This window comes from Mobula hypostoma, chromosome 23 (assembly GCF_963921235.1).
Source record: "Mobula hypostoma chromosome 23, sMobHyp1.1, whole genome shotgun sequence".
Taxonomy (NCBI): Eukaryota; Metazoa; Chordata; class Chondrichthyes; order Myliobatiformes; family Myliobatidae; genus Mobula; species Mobula hypostoma.
This window is the reverse complement of record NC_086119.1, coordinates 16,463,352-16,486,724: the sequence shown is the minus strand read 5'-3', so window position 1 is coordinate 16,486,724 and position 23,373 is coordinate 16,463,352. Positions and strand designations below refer to the sequence as shown.

Genomic DNA, 23,373 nt, shown 5'->3' with positions numbered 1-23,373 from the left:
TCTTAACTTTGTTGATTTTGTATAGGGTGGGGTGAAAGGGTGAGGGAGAGAAATACTTTGGGTGAAAATACTTGAGAAAAACAAACACTGAACACCAGTGAAAATTTATGCTTTCATAGTGGCTGGCTAAATTGCAGCATGGAGAACACTTGGGCTAGTTATTTATCTGAACTTCTACCAAGGATAGAAATCATAGACAAAGGAAAGGTGAAGCAGATGTATATAAAACAGAATTTGTATTGATGAAACGTAAAGGTTAACGATAGTAGTTGTTATATATCTGAAACTCCATTTGTAGATTGTTGAGGGCTTTTTAGTCTGTAAAAAGCTTGATACTGAAAGTTTTATAACCTTGGTCTCATTCAAAGTTCAAAGCAAACTTATTATCAAACTACATACACAATGTACAGCTCAGTCTTTCACGGATAAAGCTCTCCCCACGATTGAGCACATCTAAGAGGAGTGCTTGTCACAGGAAAGCAGGATCCATCATCAAGGACCCCACCATCCAGGCCATGCTCTCTTCTTCCTGCTGCTATCAGGAAGAAGCTACAGGAGCCTCAGGATCCACACCACCAGGTTCAGGAACAGTTATTACCCCTCAAACATCAGGCTTGGGAAGCAGAGGGAATAACTTCACTCGCCACATCACTAAACTGTTCCCACAACCTATGGACTCACTTTCAAGGACTCTTCATCTCACGTTCTTGATATCTGTTGCTTATTTATTTATTTGTTATTACTATTTTATTTGCTTTTTCTTTTTGTATTTGCAGGTTGCTGCCTTTTGCACAGTGGTTGTTTGTCATTTGGTTGTGTGAAGATTTGCTTTGATTCTATTGTGTTTCTTTGTATTTACTGTTATTTGCCACATGAAAATGAATCTCAGGGTAGTACATGGTGACATATACAGTGGCATGCAAACATTTGGGCACCCCTGGTCAAAATTTCTGTTACTGTGAATAGTTAAGCGAGTAGAAGATGAACTGATCTCCAAAAGTCATAAAGTTAAAGATGAAACATTCTTTTCAACATTTTAAGTAAGATTAGTGTATTATTTTTGTTTTGTACAATTCTAAGAGTGAAAAAAAGGAAAGGAGCACCATGCAAAAGTTTGGGCACCCCAAGAGATTTGAGCTCTCAGATAACTTTTACCAAGGTCTCAGACCTTAATTAGCTTGTAAGGGCAATGGCTTGTCACAGTCATCGTTAGGAAAGGCCAGGTGATGCAGATTTCAAAGCTTTATAAATACTCTGACTCCTCAAACCTTTCCCAACAATCAGCAGCCATGGGCTCCTCTAAGCAGCTGCCTAGCACTCTGAAAATTAAAATAAATGATGCCCACAAAGCAGGAGAAGGCTATAAGAAGATAGCAAAGCGTTTTCAGGTAGCCGTTTCCTCAGTTCGTAATGTAATTAAGAAATGGCAGTTAACAGGAACAGTGGAGGTCAAGTTGAGGTCTGGAAGACCAAGAAAAACTTGGTCTGAGAGAACTGCTTGTAGGATTGCTAGAAGGGCAAATCAAAACCCCCATTTGACCTTCAGGAAGATTTAGCAGACTCTGGAGTGGTGGTGCACTGTTCTACTGTGCAGCAACACCTGCACAAATATGACCTTCATGGAAGAGTCATCAGAAGAAAACCTTTCCTGCGTCCTCACCACAATATTCAGTGTCAGAAGTTTGCAAAGGAACATATAAACAAGCCTGATACATTTTGGAAACAAGTCCTGTGGACTGATGAAGATAAAATAGCACTTTTTGACTGCAATGAGCAAAGGTATGTTTGGAGAAAAAAGGGTGCAGAATTTCTCCAACTGTTAAGCACGGGGGTGGATCAATTATGCTTTGGGCTTGTGTTGCAGCCAGTGGCATGGGGAACATTTCACTGGTAGAGGGAAGAATGAATTCAATTAAATACCAGCAAATACTGGAAGCAAACATCATACCGTCTGTAAAAAAAAATCTGAAGATGAAAAGAGGATGGCTTCTACAACAGGATAATGATCCTAAACACACCTCAAAATCCACAATGGACAACCTCAAGAGGCGCAAGCTGTAGGTTTTGCCATGGCCCTCACAGTCTCCCGACCAAAACATCATTGAAAATCTGTGGATAGACCTCAAAAGAGCAGTGCATGCAAGACGGCCCAAGAATCTCACAGAACTAGAAGCCTTTTGCAAGGAAGAATGGGTGAAAATCCCCCAAACAAGAATTGAAATACTCTTAGCTGGCTTCGGAAAGCGTTTAGAAGCTGTGATACTTGCCAAAGGGGGTGTTACTAAGTCCTGACCATGCAGGGTGCCCAAACTTTTGCTTTGGGGTCGTTTTCCTTTTTTGTTATTTTGAAACTGTAAAAGATGGAAATAAAAAAGTAATCTTAAAATATTAAAGAAATGTGTCATCTTTAACTTTATGCCTATTGGAAGTCAGATCATCTTTTACTCGCTTAGCTATTCATAGTAACAGAAATTTTGACCGGGGGTGCCCAAACTTTTGCATGCCACTGTATGTACTTTGATGTTAAATTTACTTTGAACTTCTATGTCACCATACGCTACTCTGAGGTTAAATTGCTTGTGGGCATTCACAGTAGAGTCAAAGAAACACAATTGAATCAATGAAGTACTACACACAAAAACGGAGAAGCAACCAATGTACAAATACCCAAAAAACCCCACAAAAGTAATTAATTAATAAATAATATTAAGAACATGAGTTGCAGAGCCCTTGAAATGGTGTCGATAGGTTGTGGAATCAGTTCAGTTCTGGTGGGAGTGAAGTTATTTGGTAATATTGACTGCATTTTGTCAATGTATCAAAGAGAATCAAAAAACAATACAACGTGGAAACTGGCCCTTCAGCCTATTGAAACTATGGTGACCTTAAGATGAATTAGATTTTGAGTGTTTGTAGGGGCAGTACTGGAGAAAATCTAACCATTCGGTATCACTTTGAGGGGAATGACACAGAACTCAGCTTGGAATCTGCAGAGCCTGTCGAACTTTATACGCTTGTTTTCTTCTTTTGTCAGTAGTGCATGTTACTATTTTCTTTCCGTTCAGAACCACCAGCAGCAGCACTGGCTTAACCATCTCCAGTCTGCTGAAGGAGAAGGAAGGCTCTGAGGTTGCGAAGTTCACACTGGAGGAGCTCTGCCTCATTTGCAGTATCCTCAGCACAGCTGAGTATTGCCTGGCAACAACACAACAGGTGAGTGTCCTACTTTGCACAGGAGACCGGGTGGGGTGGGGGGCAAGAGTGGTGTTAGCACAAAGCAAGTAAGCCACTTGCAAATAATTGCTAACATAATAATTCACTGTAGTTTGAGTGCAAAATAAGAAGTAAGCTCTTCAATAGATTCTCTACTTAAATGTAGTGAAGAGTACAATATGCCTGTTGTTGCCTAAAGTGGTGCTTTTAGTGTAAAACTATGTGGTTGGGACATACAAAGAAGGCACAGCAGCGTCTCTACCTTCTTAAAAAGTTTGCACAGGTTTGGCATGCCATCTAAAACTTGGACAGACCTCTATCGATGTGTGATGGACTGGCTGCATCAAGGCATGGGATAGGAACACCAATACCCTTGAACAAAAAAGCCTACAGAAAGTAGTGGGCACTGCCCACTCCATCACAGATAAAGCCCTTCCCACCATTGATCACATTTACACAGAGCGCTGTCACAGGAAAGCAGCATCCAACATCAGAGACCCCACCATCCAGACCATGCTCTCTTCTTGCTACTGCCATCGGGAAGGAAGTACAGGAGCTTCAAGTCCTACACCACCAGGATCAGGAACAGTTATTGGCCCTCAACCATAAGGCTCTTGAATCGGAGAGGGTAACTTCACTCACTCCAACACTGAACTGATTTTACCATCTGTGGACTCCGTGTTAAGGATTTCTTTCGAGCTTTGAACATTGGTTGCAGCCACCATGTTTAACATTAATGGCCAGAACTTTGTTCCCTTGTTAATATACACCCAGTGTCCACTTTACGGATGGTACAGGAACAGAACCCATTCTGCAGCTGTAGCATATCCACTTCATGGTGCCATGCACTTTGCATTCAGAGATGCTCTTCTGCACACCTCTGTTGTAGTGTGTGGTTTTCTGAGTTGCTGTCATCTTCCTGTCAGCTTGAACCATTCTGGCCATTCTCCTCTGACCTCTCTCCTTGACAGGGCATTTTCTCCCACAGAAATGCCACTCACTGGGTGTATTTTGTGTATCGTACCATTCTCTGTAAACTCTGGAGACTGGTGTGTGTGAAGATCCCAGGAGATCAGCAGTTTCTGAGATGCTGAAACCACCCCATATGGCACCAACATTCACTCCAACTTCAAAGTCACTTAGATCACATTTCTTCCCCATTCTGAACAACAACTAAACGTCTTATTTTATTTTTATTTATTAGGGATGCAGGCCCTTCTGACCCTTCAAAACCTCCAGTCACCCCGAGTTAACCCTAACCTAATCACAGGACAAGTTACAATGACCAATTAACCTACCCAATAGATCTTTGGACTGTAGGAGGAAACCAGAGGACCCAGAACAAACCCACACATTCCACAGGGAGAACATACAGAGAACGCCGGGATTGGACTCTGAATTCCGATGCCCTGAGCTGTAATAATGTTGCGCTAATTGCAACACTACCACGGCGCCCCATCTTGAGCGTGTCTGCATGCTTTCACGCATTGAGCTACTGCCACATGTTTAGCTGATTAGATATTTGCATTAGCAAGCAGGTGCACAGGTGTACCTAATAAAGTGGCCACTGAATGTCGAGCTATATACTTTAAATGACACATTTATTCAGTGCAAGAAAACAGCTTTCAATTAACAGAACTAGATCACAGTCTAAAGCATGCAGTAATACACAGTTCTATTTATATTGAATGTGCTTATCCTAAAATCTACCCTAGGGGATTTCTGTAGATTGATTCCAGTAACGGCAGGCCTGAAACAGTAACTTTTTCCAGTACAAGTAGCCTCAAGTAAATAGTTTTAAGTATGCTTGCTTTAATAAGGGATCATTAAACATTTTAGAGAGTGACTTCTTGTATCACATTTGTACCCCACTTCCTGTTGCCTTATTGAGCCTGTTGTACAGAAGTGTCCCTTCACTGAATTGATTTGACTTGATGGTGCTGGAATACGTACTACTTAGTGCCGAGCATTTGTGTGTTCTTTATCATTCATCTTTGTTGCCATGCTCAAGCATTAAGAGGAGCTATTAGCTGAATGCAAGGTCTTGAAAAATTTTGAAGTTCAAAGTGAATTTATTATTGAAGTACATATATGTCATCATATGCAGCCCTGAGATTCAATTTATTGCAGGCATACTCAATAGATCCATAATTTCTGATTTAAGATGGCGTGGGTGAATCTCAGTGATTTCTGGCTGGTTCTAACTAAACAAGGAAAACAACTAAATACTTTGCTAATCACACTTTTTCTGGCAAACGATCATCGCAAGTAATATCTGTAACTTCCCCTTGGACTTGGAGGCAATTTGATGTAGTCCAAGTGAGGCGAGGCATCAGGCCTGTCGCTGAGAGCGAGGAAGACCCGAGGTTCAATCGACTTAAGAGCCCATGCCAAATTGGAAAGATCGAGGCAGCAGGGTCCAAGCACCAGAGCATATCGAGGTGACTGAACCCGATGTTTAGACGATGATCTAAACACCACGCCGAATTGGAAAGGTCAGGTACAGGCCAAATCGTGGTGATGAGGTCCGGGCACCACAGCGTATTGAAAAGGTCAGGATGTTGAGGGATGGGCAGGGTTAGCTCGCTGCTCTGCAATGCCAACTTGGCTCTGTGCTGATCTACGAGTCTTGGACTCTCCTTGTAGACTTCTCTTCAGAATGCTATTTGCTTGCAGTTACTATTTGCATGATAGGTTTTTCTTCTCTCTGTACATTGGGTGTTCAACGGTCTTTTTTATGGGTTCTTTTGGGGTTCTTTGTTTTGTGGCTGTCTTTTCGGAGATGAATCTCAAGGTTATATATTGTATACATACTTCAATAATAAATGCCCAACCCTGGAGATTTAAGCACCAAAATTTGGGCTGAGATTCTGATCTAGTACCAAGCAAGTACTATTCCATAGGACGTGCAGTCATTTAACATTTAACTAAGGTGTGCAAATACTTGACTAAGGTGTGATCTCTCAGGAAGGAAATAACATTATTTTGTGAAGTATGTGAAAGGTGCTCATGAATGATTGTCATGGGACCTCACTAAGTGAAATGAATGATTAGTTGGTCGGACTTTGCTGAATCCTGTTCCTATCTATACAAGGTAGGAAAGTATTTGCTGAACCCAGTTGAACTGTGGAGGTCGTACTCTAGTACTTTGCACAAGGAGTTTTTAATGCGTGAGCCTTGATGTTGGCAAGTTGTTTGATTGTGAGAGAGGCTTGCAATCATATTTACATCTTTAGTTATTTCACATGTGGTCTGTCCAGTAGTTCTATCTAATTAACAATAGGGATTCCAGATGATAGACTCCAGGGACACCAAGACAACTTACTGTGCCTCCAGGATAGTTAATGCATCCGGTTGGCTCAGTTCCTTCAAATGTGGGGGGGGGGGGATCTTCCTGATCTGTGTGGTTCAATGACTCATTGGATAAACTCCTTTGGTCACCATCAGATACTGCTGTGGGAGCTAGATGGAGACTGGCCAAGTGCTTCCAGCTTTAGTCTGTGATCTAGGTTTATAAATGTTTCTGCAGTTTTATGGTTACATCGTAGTTCAAGAATTCCACTGGTGTGTCATCAGCAGACATAAAAACATGAAAATGCAACCAGGCTCTAACATTATAAGATATTGCATGTTGCTTTAAAAATTACCTGGAACTTAACAATGGTAGGTTTTATTAATTGTCAGGTTGGTCTTCTCATCTTATTTCTAAACTGTTGTGACTTTCTAACTTAATGGACAATCTATTTCCTTTCAATGATCATGGCACCTGTGGAAAAGTCATGCACCTTTTGTGAAAAGTAGATTGTCAAGCAGGAGATTCCCACTAAGACATGTTAGTGCCTAGTCTGACTCAGATACTGATTCTGATTTTTAATTTGAAACTGCAGCCAATTATAGTTTCTTGATTAAACTTCTTTGGTAACTATTGTTGTGCAGAGGATGGTTTAAAATGGGGGCAGCACTATAGCATAGCAGTTAGTATAACACTTTAGAGCACCGGCTGTAACATAGGGGTTCAAGTTCCGCCACTGTCTCTAAGAAGTTTGTACGTTCGCCCCGTGACCATGTGTGTGTCCTCCTGCATTTTCTCCTGCATTTCAAAGACGTATGGTTAGGGTTAGCAGGTTGTGGGCATGCTATGTTGGCACTGGGCGCATGGCGACCCTTGTGGGTTGCCCACATCACATCATCGGACTGTGTTGGATGGTAATGTAAAACAGCTTATTTCACTGTTTGTTTTGTACATGTGACAAATAAAGCTAATCTTTAGAGCAATCAGGAGGTGATTCTCTTTACTTTTTCTCGTTTATAAAGCCACTTGGCAATCTCTAGTGAACTCATTGCACCCAATGTTTTTTGCTGCTATTGAACCTGATTCAGAATTGTCCACTAACAGCAGTGAAAACAAACCCTGCTCCAGTTTGAATGCTTTCTCAACTCCCTGATTCCTGGCTGTGGAGGAGTACGGCATGTGTATATTCTCAAGCACAAACTGAGGATTGCAGTCCCAAAATAAATCCTTTTTACTTTAACATGACTCTTACACAAAGGGGAAATTGCAAGCAATTATAAAAGGCTGTGTGATTTCTGTGTTTGCTTAGGCTGTTTGTTTTGATTTAGCATGTTCATTAGACTGTGGCAAGATGTTGCTTGTGCTCTTGGCAGCTCTCATTTCCCGCTGGATAATGAGTTTTGTATATGCCTCTTAAACAAACAGCCTCAAAATTTTCTTCAGTACTAGATTTAAAACTAAACTATCCAAAATAATTATCATCAACATTAACATTTTTGGGCAAGGATCCAATTCATTTTTTATATAATAAAAGTGCTACATTAAACTGGGTATAAGTAACATATCAAGCACATTGCACGATGTAAAATAAACTAAACTATTTGACTACAATCCAAGGATTAGTCTTTAAGGTACAAGGAGCTATTAGACTCTGGACTGCTTCACTGAAAATGGTTATTCAATCTGTGTCAATCACAACATTTAAAAGGGAATTGGGTAAACATTTGAAGAGATTGGAATATTAAAGCATGTGGAAGGGCCAGGAAAATGGGTTTAATGTAGGTAGGTCTGTGCACTTATTAATGGCACAGTGATAAGCTAAATGGGCTCTTGTATTAACATTTCTATAATTCTACAAAAATTATAGGCAAACATTTGTGATCTTAGGTTCATAAAGTTTCCCACATATGTGGTTATGATTGTAGTGATTACCTTGCCTCCCTCAATAACTTTTCTAAATTCATACTTCAGAATTGGACAGTTTGAGCTCCATTCTCAAGGTCAGAGCACAATGGAAGTTCGGTGCAGTACTAGGGGACTATTGTGCTTTTTTTCATCCCTTGGGGTAAATGTTAAGTCAAGACTCTATCTCATGAGACATAATAAAAAAAATATTCAGAGGAGAGGCACTAACCTAGCTCATGTTTGGCCCTGGGCCACGCCAATGAAAGTGGTCAGGCTGGTCAATTATTCCAATGCTGTTTGTGGAGCTTGGCTGTGCATAGAGTTAGTTTCTTCTTAACATAAGTAGCAATTAATACATCTCAAAGGTGGCAATTAAAGTTCATTTAGAAATGCAAATTATATCATTCTTTTGCATAATTAAAGGATTGCATCTTATGTGGTACAAAAATAAATTCTTTGCTTGAAATCTGGTATATTGATAAACAGGACTAGAAATGCTCATCAGGTTAGATGGTATCTGTAGAGGGTGAAACCAAGTTAACACTCCAAACTAATGATCTTGCTTTATAAGCATTAATTCAGTGCACTCACTGTATGTGCCTGAATTGTTGAGTATTTCCAGTCTTTTTTTGTGTATTTATTTCGTGGTTCTGTAATATGTAGGATGCATTGGAATTGGTTTATTGTTGTCACACTGTACTGAGATGCGGCAAAAAATATTTCTTGTATATATTTCACGGCAGAACAAGGTAAAACAATAACGGATAAAGTGCAGCAACTACAGAGAAAGTGCTGTGCTGGTAAACAAGGTGCAAGGCCATAAAGAGGTGTACTGTGAGGCCAGGAGTCCATCTGATCGTTCTAGGGAACTATTTAATAGCTTTAAAACAGTGGGGCAGCAGCTGTCCTTGAGCCTAATGGAATATACTCTCGATTTTTTTTGTATCTTCTTCCCAATGGAAGAGGAGAGGAGAAAGAAAGTTTGGGGTTGGTAGGGTCTTTGATCATACTGGCTGCTTTACTGAGGTAGTTAGAGGTAGAGACAGAGTCCATAGAGGGGAGGCTGGCTTCCATGATGTGCTGAGTGGTGTCCATAATTCTGCAGTTTCACATGCAGAGCATTTGCCATACCAAGCCATTATGCTTTCTATGGATCATCCATAAACATTGGTAAGGATTAACGTGGCATGCCAAATTTCTTTAGCCTCCTGAGGAAGTGGAGGCATTTGTGAGCTTTCTTGGCTATTGCTCTACATGGTTGGATCAGGACGGGCTGTTGGTGATATTCACTCCTAGAAACATGAAGCTCTCAACATCAACACCTCTGATGTAGACAGGAGCATGAGAGGAGACAGGAGCCCCCCTTCCTGAAGTCAGTGACCAACACTTTTCTCTTGTTGACAATGAGGAAAAGGTTGTTGTGAAGTCACCATGTTACAAAGTTCTCTATCTCCTTCCTGTATTCCAACTCATCGTTATTTGAGATAACAGTGATATCATCTACAAATTTGTAGATGGAGTTAAAGCAGAATTTGGCCACACAGTCATGAGGGTACAGGGAGTAAAGTGACCGACTCTGGTTGTAACCTTGTGGAACACCAGTGTTTAAAATAATCCTGGCGGAGGTCTTGTTGCCTGTCAACGTTCCCTCTAATCTGTAATGACCACTGTGCGGAAAAATCTTGTGTTGTGCAATTTTTTTGCCCAGTGGCAACAACATATGCACACTGAATTTTGTATACAGAGGTATTTATTTTAACAGCTGGCAAAACACTGTCAATGAGAACTTTGATCTCCTCTGGGTTTGATTGATTTCGCTCTCGTTCATCTGCGTTCTCACGAATCATACATAGCAGCCCTGTAGCGGGTAATGAAGGATTTTCTCGCCAGAGCTTTTGCACACTGTCCATGTGTAATTTGCTTGGCTTGCTAAATGATGCTTCAAAAAGACAAGTTTCCAAATATTACTCCACTTTTTCCTACTTGCAAATTCTCCAGCGACTTTTACATGGTGACAGGTAACACCAGTTTCTATATTGTACATAAATATTTCTCGTAGCTGCACGTTCCTGACCTCATGAGCTTTTGGTGTAGCAGTTTCTACTGTTTCATTAAGCCACTCCACTTTAAATAAACTAACAAATATTTTGCGCTTCACACCCTTTGCTTCTTCGGAATTTGACATAGTGAAGCAACAATTTCTTCAATATAAACAGTATAAATAAGCCAATTCTAAAATCTGCAGACAAATCATCGCAAACTCCAAATTGTCAACACTATCCGCATCAGAAACTGGAAAAGGAAATGTGATTCTATACAATCGTGAAATATACTTAACATGCAGAGGTTGAGGGTGACAACCTTTTATAGGCAGTTTAAATTTCTTTGTCCACTTAGCAAAAGATGTGTGCACCCGCACATCTTAGAGGGAACATTTTTGCCTGTCCTTCCTGATTGTGGTCTGTTGGTCAAGGATCCAATTGCATATACATGTCTGTAGTTTGGTGATGAATTTGCTTGGAATTGTACTATTGAAGGCGGAGCAATTGTCTGATGGAGGCGTCTTTACAGATGCTCCAAAGATGAGTGTACGGCCAGGGAGATAATGTCCAACATAGACCTATTTCAGTGGTAGACGTATTACATTGGGTTGCGGTTGTGTGGAAAGCTATGGTTAATGCGTGTTATGGCCCGCCTCACGAAGGTTTTGGTGGTGGTAGGTGCTAGATCTACTGGGAGATCTACTTAAGCACATTTTCTTGTTTTTTACCTTAGGTACTGGGAAGATAGTAGTCTTCTTAAAGCAGGTGGGAACCATACATTAACTAAAATGAAGCATAATTGGGATTAGCTTTACATAACCAAATGGGACAGCTGTTTTATAGTCATAGTCATACTTTATTGATCCTGGCGAAAATTGGTTTTCATTACAGTTGCACCATAAATAATTAAAGTAATAAAACCATAAATAATTAAATAGTAATATGTAAATTATGCCAGGAAATAAGTCCAGGACCAGCCTATTGGCTCAGTTGTTAAGTTTGATGGCCACAGGCAGGAATGACTTCCTATGACACTCTGTGTTGCATCTCGGTGCAATGAGTCTCTGGCTGAATGAGTCTCCTGTTGCCCAACCAGTCCATTATGTAGTGGATGGGAGACATTGTCCAAGATGGCATGCAACTTGGACAGCATCCTCTTTTGCTTATAGCAAGATCCCAGCACAATGTTAACTTAATTTGTTAGTAATTATAAGTTGGCTTGGAAAGAAGCTTTTTGCATTCAGTTATACTGTATATCTTCTAGTGGATCAGCCACGCCTCCTCTTTATACTATCACTCATGTAAATGCTGCCCTTCCTTCATTGTGCATTGTGCCTCCAGCCAAGATAGTTCAGTACCAACTCTTTTTTTCAAATGTAAGAAATTCTTTCATGAAGTTAGTAGATGCTGGCTTAATCAATAATGTTCAAACTAAGACTGAGGATGTATTTTTGTTAGTCAAGAGCACAAAAGAATAAGGAACCATAGTAGTGCATTGATCTAATATAGTATTAGACGATATGATATAGTTCTGCCATGATCTAATTGAACAACAGCAAGTTTGAGGGGCTGAATGGCTTATCCCTGCCCCTGTAATCAAGATGGCAAAACAACTAAGAAAGGGGTTAAAGTATTCTTGTTGCTTTAATTTTTTTTCTGTGATAATCATTTTTTTAAAAATGCAATATAAAGATTTCAAACCATGATTTAATGATTGGGTTAACTCACCATATGGATTTTCCAAGTATTTCAGGAAATAGCCCATCTTTTGTTAAAAGATGTAATCTTGATAATTTAGTCAATATGTCCTGTTCCATTGAAATGCCTGTGTTTTGTTAAAACATTACAAACTACATCTTAATTCAGCCATAAATTGTATGTGGTGGTTGAAATTATGATATGTGTGTGGGAGTACAGTTGTTTAATGTATCTATTTCATGCACAGGGAATAACTGAGAGCAGGCTACAATGCACATTGCAATTGTCTGGTCTGAAATGAATCTTTGTACATAGTAAATAGTTTCATTATAACAAAGGCTTACCTCCATGCAATGTTCATTGGTTTTTAATCCTTAAATGGATTGAAAATGTGGAATAATTTGTAAATGCAAATGAACTGCGGAGTTTTGTCTTGCTTTATATTGCTTTCAGTTGAGATTGGGGTTTGAAAATTTCCTCTGTGTCATTCAGGTTTTAAAAAGATAATCACTGAATAGATAGGCTGGAAGTCTTGGTAGAATGTTAGCAGCATTATGATGATGTTAGGGACTTTGAGCTTTATATCCAATTAATTGCACTGCAGCAGATAAAACTGTAGCTACATAAATCTTCAATATATTTACTTATCCATCTACAGCAGGGGTTCCCAACCATTTTTAATGTCATGGACCATATAATAAAGTAAAGGGTCTGTAGACCTCAGGGTGGGAACTTCTGATCTACGGGGTAATATGTTCAGCAAATATAAATGTTTCAACATTAGGAAAGACCACTTGAGGGAATATGATGTGAACTTTGCTGAAATATTACAATCTACCCTTAGCTCCTGAGCATGCTAAAAGTTATTTTACTGTTAATAGGCAAAGTATACTTGGGAGTCAGAGGAATGGTGGGTCCAATTGTGCAAGTCATCACCAAGAAGAGAGAGAAAAAAACAAGTCAATGTCCAAATAAATGTGTTGATAGTGTCCCTTATAGCTAGATGTTTTCCTTCTGCAGGTTCTATATTCTAATTGGTGTTGTTGCATCTGTGTACTTACATTTATAATTTCTCCAAAAGCTCGAAGAAAAGCTGAAAGAGAAGGTGGATGTAAGTCTGGTAGAAAGGATTAACCTGATGTCAGAAATGGACACCTTCAGCACGTGAGTACAAATAATGAAGAAATTTATCTAACTTACATTATCCACTCCACTAGTTTAAAAATAAATATAGTACTTAATAGTAGCAAAGTACCCTGACTGTAAGCAACTGTAAATCAACAGTTCAGACTGATAACTTTCTACTTTTGGACTGTCTATGATCAAATAACTAATTCCAATGGTTATTTATTTTGCTGATTGATTGGATGTGGCTCATTTGGGAAACTGCAGAACAGACATGGTCTGATACTTTACAGTTGTACAGCATAGAAACTGGCTTTTCAGCCCATTTGGTTGATGCCTCCAAGATTCCTATCTCAGCTAAAGATGCCCATGTTTAGTATTTCCTCATCTTTCCAGTTCGTGTTACTGTCCAACTCTCTTTTGAATGTTGTTAATGTATCTGCCTCAACCACTTTTCTGCCAGTTCGTTCCTCTTGGTGAAGAAGTTACCCTCAGGTTCCTATTAAATCACTTCTCTCTCATCCCAAATGTATGTCCTCATGTCTTGATTCTCCAAACCTGGGACAGAAGGCTTCATGCATTCACCCCATCTATGTACTTCTTAACCAAAGTAATCTTGTCAACATTTTCATCAGAACAACCTGTCACTTGTGACAAAGTTTGTGAGCAAGAAGTTCTGCTTTACACTGAATAAACATGGTGTAGAATGGCAGGTGAAGTAATTGAAGACAAAACTGCTAAAATTTAAAAACTATATGGAGGAACCAGTAGGGCATTTTGATATCACTTTAAGTAGGTGAACCAAATGCGTTTTCTTAAACATTATTATCTTTTCAAAAGATTGCTAATGATTTCAATGGAAGTATCTTTGGACATTGATTCTCTTTTCACAAATACGTCTTTGGAAAGGACATGGAATAAATGGTAAATGTGCATGAAATTGTCCTTTTATATTAAGCAAAATAATAGATATACCGCAACTCAAATCTAACCATAGTCTGCCCTTTGATATTTATAACTGAAAAGCCTTGTACTGAAATTGTTTTAGAGCAAGATCAGTAGCTAAAATTTGCTGATGACAGTTTATTGGTACTAATCTAATAAGGATATTGTTTTACTAAGCATGCTCAACATCCTAATAGAACAACACCTTTCTTAAGCTGTAGGGGTCTTTGCTTGTTTGCAGTGATTTAATTCCTGCCATTCCCATTTGTCGTCCTCTCGAAAACTGACACTTGATTATTCTGGATCTTCATTTTTCACAGTGAGAAAACAGAATGCTTCTTTCAAGAAAGCATGCCATTTTTTAATAAGCATTACTTGTGGCTGTCCTTCTAGAGCAATCTAATTCTTTATGCTAAAGCCATAACCTATTTCAGTCCAGAATGGAAAGTCCATGGATTATTGTAAGATGGTGCAAAGCCACAAGTATTTTCTGTGCAGTTCCATCAGTTGATCTGCCGTGAACAACCTAGCGCCAAAATATTTCAATTATTTGGAGTTTATGAGGTATAGTTAATTTTGCTCACTGCTGCTCTTTAGGGAGTAAATCAAACGGCACCAACCTAATGAGGGATTTCAGTTCTGCCAAATAGTTTTGGTCACAAATATCTCCTTTTAACAGAGGAGTGGTATGCAGTTGTTACATTTAAGGACAGAAAAATAAAGTCCTCGATTTGATTAGCCAAGAAAGGCGATAGTTAATTATACCTAGACAAAATATAGTAACAAACATAAAATTCCTCACTAAATTAGAGCCTTAAGTATTGATTTTTAGCTGATTACATGTCGTTTAATTAATGCTCTCTGTAAATGTAGTCTCCATTGAAGATAAGTTTTTGTTAATCTCCTGCTTGGTTAGATCACACAAGCTTAGTCCTTTACCTTTTACTTTATACTACTGGCCTTGACTAAAACAATTGGTTGCTGCACACAGTTATAATTCTACAAAAGGGAGCCCATTCAGCCCATTGTGTCAACACTGCCAACACCGTCACTTCATCCCAAATAATACTTCTAATGTAAATTCTTTGCTCCAGCGTCCCTGGGCAACATCTGCCACTAGTTTTACTCTGTCTTGCTCTGTCTGTTTCTGTTTTTTTTTTGTTTATTTAATCTCCGAATGCGGCCATTACTGTCAAGATTACCCCATATTGTCCACCCCTAATTGCCACTTAAGAATCAACCACATTGGCATGGTTGAGAGGGTGAAAGGGAGGTTGGGAGGTGGACAGATTTTGTAACCTCTATTATTAACTGCCTCCTACACTAGTGACAGCAAAAGCAAAGATATCAGGGATATTTTTGCGTCCTACCGCATTCCCTCAATACCCTCACTGCCTAAACTCTGAATCTTCCTCCATTTCCATCTAGCCATGATGAGGAGAGTTGTATATGCTCATGCAAACTCCGCAACCTCTCTATGCTGTTAGGAATTGTGCTGCTTTTCATTGCTGCAGCTTTTTGGAATCAGGGCACGCATCCTAAAAAATAGACCGGAAGTTGTTACAAAATATAAGTTTAAGAACTAGCTGTTTCTCAGAAATAAAAACTAGCATTGACAAACATTATAAAGCTAAAGCTGGAAAGTGTATTCCAAAAGCAATATGTAGTAAGTTGTTGTTTTAGAAGAACAAGAAAAAAAGATTTGTTGTAAATGGAGCTTTGTTTTATTTTATGCAGTTTTAAATGAAGTTTTTCTTCTTTGCATTGCAGAGTGATTTCTAATAGTATCCAGCTGTTGGTTCAGGACTTGGATGCAGCCTGTGATCCTGCACTGACTGCTATGAGTAAAGTAAGTGTAAAATGCCGCTCCAGTAGCTCCTGCAGTTGATCTGCTTGATGCCATTTAATAGCTGAGGATGACCATTCTATAATTTGCTGCTTGCACAGGGGAGCGCCACTAATACCGAGCAGATCTCGGGATTTTCCAACACATAGCCCATAGTTTATCTATATGTGTGCCTTCAGAGAACATCAAAGAGTCAGAGAGTTATATGGCATGGAAACAGGCCTTGTAGCCCAAAGTGTTCGCACCAGTCGTCAAGCACTCATTCATGTTAGTCCAACACTAAGCCCCTTTCATTCTCTTCATGTTCACACGGGCGCTCCCCACTCCCCTAGACAATAGGCACCATTTACAACAGCCAGCTGACTTACCAACGTGAACATGGTGTGGATGAAACCTGAGCACTCAGAAGAAATCAGACAGTTATAGGGGGAACAGGCAAACTCCAGACAGATGCCAAGGCCAGGGTTGAATTCTGGTTGCTGGAGTGATGGAGTCATAGAGTAATACTGCACGGAAGTAGGCCATTCAACCCGACTCATCCCTGCTGACCAAGATGCCGATCACCATTTACCTGCATTTGGCTGGTATCCTTCTAAAGTATAAAGTATAAACCAGAAGTTCCCTACCTTTTTTATGCCATGGACCCCTACTATTAACAGGGGATCCATGGACTCCAGGTTGGGAGCCCCTGTTTAAACCTTTCCTAACTTATCCAGATTTCTCGAAAATATCATTATTGTACATGTCTCAAATACTTCTTCTGGCAGCTCATTTCATAATGCATTTCCTGCTGTGTGATATAGATTCCCCTCAGGTCCCTTTTAAATTTTTCTCCTCTCACTTTAAATATATGTCTTCTAGTTTTTAATTCCCTTTTCCTGGGAAAAAGACTGTGTGCATTCACCCTATCTATGCCCCTTACGTTTGTATAAACTCACCCCTCAGTCTCCTACACTCCATAGTCCTACCCTGGCCAACCTCTCCCTGTAACACAGGCTCTTGAGTCTAGGCAATATTCTTGTAAATATTCTTTGAAGTCTTTTCACATTAGTGACTTCATTCCTATAATAGGGTGACCAAAACTGTACCCAATACTGCAAGTGTGGCCTCACAAACGTCTTATATAACTACAACATAATGTCCCAGCTCTTAAACTCAGTGCCCTAACTGATGAAGGGCAGCACACCAAATGCTTCACCAAACATGTCTAGCTGTGACACCATCTTCGGTGAACAATGTACTTGCATTCCTAGATTCTTCTGTTCAACAATACTCCTCAGGATGATACCATTCACTGTACAAATCCTTCCCTGGTTTGACTTCCCAAAATACAACACCTCACAGTCGGTGCATTTAACGTCATTTGCCAGTCCTTGGCCACTTACCTAGCAGATCGTGATCCCCCTGTAATTTTTAATAACTTGCTTCAATATCTACAATACCACCTATTTTAGTTTTATCTGAGGAATTATGACCCATGTCTTGTACACTCTCATCCAAGTTGCTTGTATAATGAAAAGCAATGGTCCCAGCACTGATCCCTGTACACACCACTACTCACAGGCCTTTTGTCCAAGAAATAACTTTCCACCATGTGGGCCGAAGGGCCTGTACTGTGCTGTACTATTCTATGTTCTATGTTCTATGATTTCCCACGCACAAAGCCGTACTGACTATTCCCAGACACACCTCGTCTATCCAAATGCTAGTTGATCTTGTCCCCAAGAATCCTCTCCAGTAATTTATCCATCACTGATGTGATTTACCCATTGCTGAAGGCAGCATTACAGGTGAAAAAGGAATTTATCATGCTGGCCTTCATTATTCAGTCCAAGAGCTCAAGGGTACAAGAGCTTGGACAGTATGTTGCAGTCATATACGCTGTTAGTGAGGCTGCTCTTGAAGTATAGTGTACAGTTTTGGTGAAACTGTTATAGGAAAGATCTGATTAAACTGGAAAGAATGCAGAAAAGATGTTGCCAGGACTAGGGGGTCTGAGTTACAAAGAGAGGATGGCCAGGTTAGGCCTTTATTCCTTGGAATGAGGGACAACCTTCTAGAAATGTTTAAAAATCAGAATCAGATTTAATGTCACTGGCATATGTCATGAAATTTGTTAACTTTTGTCATGTCTATTAAATAGTTAGGTTAAAATAAGTGGTGCAAATAAATAGAAATAAAAAAAGTAATGAGGTAGTGTTCACGGGTTCAATGTCCATTTCGAAATCAGATGGCACAGGGGAAGAAGCTGTTCCTGAATCGCTGAGTGTGTGCCTTCAGGCTTCCGTACCTCCCTCCCAACAGTAACGGTGAGAAGAAGGCATGTTCTGGGTGGTAGGGATCCTAATGGTGTACACCGCCTGCCGAAGGCACCGCTCCTTGAAGATGTCTTGGATACTACGGAGGCTGGTACCCATGATGGAGCTGACGAATTTTACAAGTTTCTGCAATTTATTTCGATCTTGTGCAGTAGTGCCCTCGTAGGAGACATTGATGCAGACAGTCAGAATGCTGTCCACTGTACATTTGTAGAATTGTTTGAGTGTTTTAGTTGACAAACTAAATCTCCTCAAACTCCTCATGAAATATAGCTGCTGTCTTGCCTTCTTTATAGCTGCATCAATATGTTGTGTCCAGGTTAGGTCCTCAGAGGTGTTGACACCCAGACCTTGAAATTACTCACTCTCCACTTCTGATCCCTCTGTTGGTTTGTGTTCTCTTGTCTTACCTTTCCTGAAGTCCACAATCAGCTCTTTGGTCTTGCTGACAGTGAGCGCAAGGTTGTTGCTACAACACCACTCAACTAACTGCTATATCTTGCTCTTTGATCACCATTTGAAATTCTGCCAACGATGAGTTGTATTATCAGCAAATTTATAGATGGCATTCAAGCTATGCCTACCCACACAGTCATGGGTGTAGAGAGAGTAGAGCAGTGGGCTAAGCACACATCCCTAAGGCGCACCAGTGTTGACTGTCAGCAAGGTGGAGATGTTATTTCCAATCCGCACAGGTTGTGGTCTTCCTGTTATGAAATCAAGGATCCATTTCCAGAGAGAGGTACAGAGGACCAGGTTCTGTAGCTAGTTTTCTGTAGCAAATTTTGTGAGGTGTAGATAAAGTATGTAGTAACAGTCTTTTCCCCACAGTAGAGGGAGTCCAAAACTAAGGGGCATAGACTTAGGATGAGAAGGGAAAGATTTGAGGGGCAACTTTTTCCACGCAGAGGATGATGGGTACATGGAAGTAGGTGCCAGAAGAAGTGGTTGAGGTAGGAACATTTGTATCACTATGATATACTTGAATAATTACTATGGAGGGTGGGGATCAGATGCATATGGGCAGGACACAGGAAATTAGAACTAGCAAGACGGGCACCATGGTTGGCATGGGCTGGTTGAACCATAGAGCCTGTAGCTGTGCAGTTTCTCCATGATATCAGACTCGCCAAACCATAGCTTCTTAGCTTATCTTTGCTGCCATTCTTATAAAGCGGTACAACACTAGTCACCCTCCCATCTTCCAGAACCTCATCTGTAGCTAAAGGCGAAGGGAGTATCTGCAACAGCAACTGGCTTTGCTTCCCTAGATTCCCATAAGGTTTGAGGATGTACTTGGTCAGTCCCTGGGAATAATCACCTTAATAAGCTTTAAGGCTGTCAATATTTCCTCCTTATGTGGAATTTATGAGGCAGCAGCTGTGTTGGCTGTACCATCGTGCTGCCTTTGATTCCCAACTTGGAACATCAGATGATGGAATCACATCTGTTGCTGGCTTAAGGACTGTATCTTTATGATTGCACATACATCTCTAAGCTTTATCCTGTTGGTAGTATGTTTTGCTTCTAGGTCAGAGAATTGTGGTTTTCAAATCTCACGAGCACTTTGGAAAAGTCAACATAAAAATAAAATGCAACATTATCTTTGATGGATGAGATGTGACAAGTTGTGTTTTTTTTTGGCTGTTCTAGTGCAACAGATGAGCAATAAAGACATCTTGGGATTGGTCAGAGAGTGCCTGCTCCGAATAGTCTGACCATCATAACTACCTCAAGAGAGACCAGTTCACTTTATTAACATATTTGTTCTTTGAAGTACTTTGCAATGTTTTGATGACTAGCCTTGGACATGAATGGAAATATTATTTCAGTTTGCTAACTTACAAACCAACAGTGACACCAATAGTTGTAGTTATTTCCACAGGGGGCTTAGATATGTGTAAATATCCGTGGTTAAAAGTTCTTTTTAAAGGATGTAGAAGTAATTGTATTGTATTTCTCCAGATGCCATGGCAAAATGTGGAACATGTGGGTGACCAGAGTGCATATGTTACTTCTATAATCCAACATATCAAACAGAACGTGCCCATCATCCGAGATAACCTGGCTTCCACTCGCAAATACTTTACTCAGTTCTGCATCAAGTTTGTCAAGTAAGTGTTATGTCTTCTTACTATTAAAATTCACATCTTCACTAGAAAATGTTTCTTCACTGTAGTGACAGTAGTCTTCCACTAAAAATAAGTGGTGCCAATGCTTGTGGGTGCAATTTTCCGCAGGGCTGGAGTTAGGTCTTTTGGAAACTTGCATTCTGTGATTCTGTCTTATAGTTCATCAAACATGTCTCCAAAATAAATAGGGTGGAAAAGAAAACTTACTTTTGTAGGTGATGGATAGAGCTCTTAAAGATAGTGGAATCAAAGGTTATGGGGATAAGGAACTGGATACTGATGGTGGATGATCAGCCATGATCACAGTGAATGGTGGTGCTGGCTCAAAGGGCCGAATGGCCTACTCCTACACCTATTGTCTATTGTCTATTGAAACAGCACAGATTGATTTGCTTGACCTATTCTTTAGAAGAATGTAGTTTAAAAATCTCAATCTTTTATCAAAAGAAATGTAACTTTAACATTTACAAGTTAACTACAATGAAGTCAATTCTTACTGGGTAAAAGAAAACAGCACTTCATCTTTTTCTGCTGGTTGTAGCCTGGCTTTTTAGAAAACAATAGCCACATACAATCAGGTTTGCCATTTATCTTAAACATTTTGGGAAATACTGTCCGGATATGTGATTCAAATTACTAATCATGTTAATTCTGCTTTTGTACTAAGGTAAATGATATTAATTCAGTAGAGAAACTGATACATGACAAGCTGAAGTAATTATACTTGTAGACACAAAAGATTGCAGATGCTGGAACTTGAAGCAAAAAGGAAGTTGCTGGAGGAACTCGTGCTATATGTCTCTCTGACTCTTTATGTTAGAGTGAAAGAGTCATACACCATGGAATCAGGCCTTTTAATCCAGCTCATCCCTGCAGATCAAATTGCACTTCTAATCTGAGTGTTGAGAGGTAAAATGTCCAGTTTAAAGGGGTTAGGGGGAAAGGATGAGCCCAGGAGCTGCCAAATGATGATATGGTGTGTGGAATGAGAATTGATGGGCAGATAGTCAGGTGGCTGGAGGAGAGAGGGAAGGAAGGTAGAGATGGAGTCTGGAAAAAGATAAGTGGAACCAGATAAGAGAGGGATGATGGAGAAGGGGAAAGGAAGGGTAGGCTGGGAAAATGAAATTAAACTTGAGATCCAGTTCACTTGGTTAAATGTAACTTAGTGGAATAGAGTGTGTTAATGGTGATTTAAACTGAATATAGATTTTTACTTTAGGGTAGCATTTTATTCAGCTAAGTTACAGTACTGTGCAAAAGTGTTAAGTGTATGTGGCATATTACTATAGTAATTTTATGTATTGCATTGTACTGCTGGCACAAAAAGAAATTCATGACATCTGTGAGTGATAATAAACCTGATTCTGATCTGGGTCTCTGTTGTGGACTGGGAGTGGGAAGGGGGCAGGGAGAGGGGAATCATGGTTGGGAAAAGGGGAAGGGAGAGGGGAGGGAGCAGGAAGCACCAGAGAGACATTCTGTAATGATCAATAAATCAATTGTTTGGAATCAAATGACCTTGCCTGGAATCTCAGGGCTGGGTGTGTCTGCACCCATGCCACCTCCCCCCACCCCTGGCACTCCTCCTGTGCCACCTATTCCACACCCCTCCTTTAGCACTCCAGCCTCACCATTCCCAACATCCACTGCTCACTGTCCACTTCATGTTGGCAAATACTGCACTGTGAAAAGTTTTAGGCACTATACATACACACACATACCTAAGAGTTTTGCATAGTACTGTACATGAGGAATACTAGAGGATTTTGGAGGAAGTCACACCACAGTGATGTCTCACTGTCCTGCAACTTTCTGAGACCGTGGTCTCTCAATCATTTCTAACATAGAACAGTACAGCACAGTACAGGCCCTTCAGCCCATGATGTTATGCTGATCTTTTAATCTACTCTTAAGTTCAATCTAACCTTCTAAATTGCCCTCCGTTTTTGTATCATCCCTAAGAGTGTCTTAAATGACCCGAATGCGTCTGCCTGTACCGCCACCACTAGTGAAGCATTTCACGTGCCCATCACTTTCTGTATAAAAGAACTTATCTCTGACTAGTGTTTTCGTGCAGTGTGTTGAAACTCTGACTAAACACCAAGTTAAACCGGAGCCAATGAAGACAGAGTCGTAGTAAGGTTAACCATTTACTGTTCACTCTTCCACATTAACATCGTGTGGTGAAAACTGTTGATAAAAAAAAATACAAACATATACAGCGTTTGTTTCATTCTGGAGACCACCCGTGCTCTCTTCTTTTAGCGAGTGTCTCCAGCTGCCCCGAGTAGCGGGCGAGGGGGTCACGTCAAACCGCCATCGGGCTCGAGCCGACCCCGCGTTTGAAATTGAAAAGCCGGCCCCCGTGCCGCCCCAACCGTCGCTTCCTTAACAGAAACCACTTTAATATTTTTACTTCAAATACATTCTTATGAACTTACGGCATTGCTTCGATAATGCTTCTTTGTGGGTAGAAATGGAGCTCTTCACGACCATGCTGCATGCATGGCACCCACCTTCACGCCTTCCCGAACCGCAAGTTACACATAAGATGCGGCGAAACCAGAGGTGACGTCATCACATGCTGCAGTATACCATAGACAATGAATTTACCTTTGTTAAATTGTAACATAATTATCAACCTTTAACTTTAACTAGAAAATAGTTACAAACAAATCATTTTAAAGCGTAGACCCAACAAAGTCAAATAAATGCCTTAAGGGCAACACAGACATCCTTCTGTATGTCCCTTCAATCACCTTGAAATTATGCCCCCTCATATTAAAATAAGAATACTCCATTAAATGGTGAAAAATTAGAATCTCTGTGTTCGGAGACATTTCTATATGATGCA

General features: G+C 40.2%; 1 protein-coding gene across 2 annotated transcripts in view; it reads left to right on the top strand.

Moving 5' to 3' along the window:
* Positions 1-23,373, top strand: part of vps53 (VPS53 subunit of GARP complex) — a 272,128-nt gene that overhangs the window by 157,763 nt on the left and 90,992 nt on the right. For both annotated transcript variants that reach the window (XM_063031948.1, XM_063031949.1), the window contains exons 15-18: positions 3,066-3,213; positions 13,232-13,314; positions 15,991-16,069; positions 20,350-20,498. In XM_063031948.1, the coding sequence (XP_062888018.1) occupies positions 3,066-3,213; positions 13,232-13,314; positions 15,991-16,069; positions 20,350-20,498 (459 nt within the window). The remainder of the gene's footprint in view (positions 1-3,065; positions 3,214-13,231; positions 13,315-15,990; positions 16,070-20,349; positions 20,499-23,373) is intronic.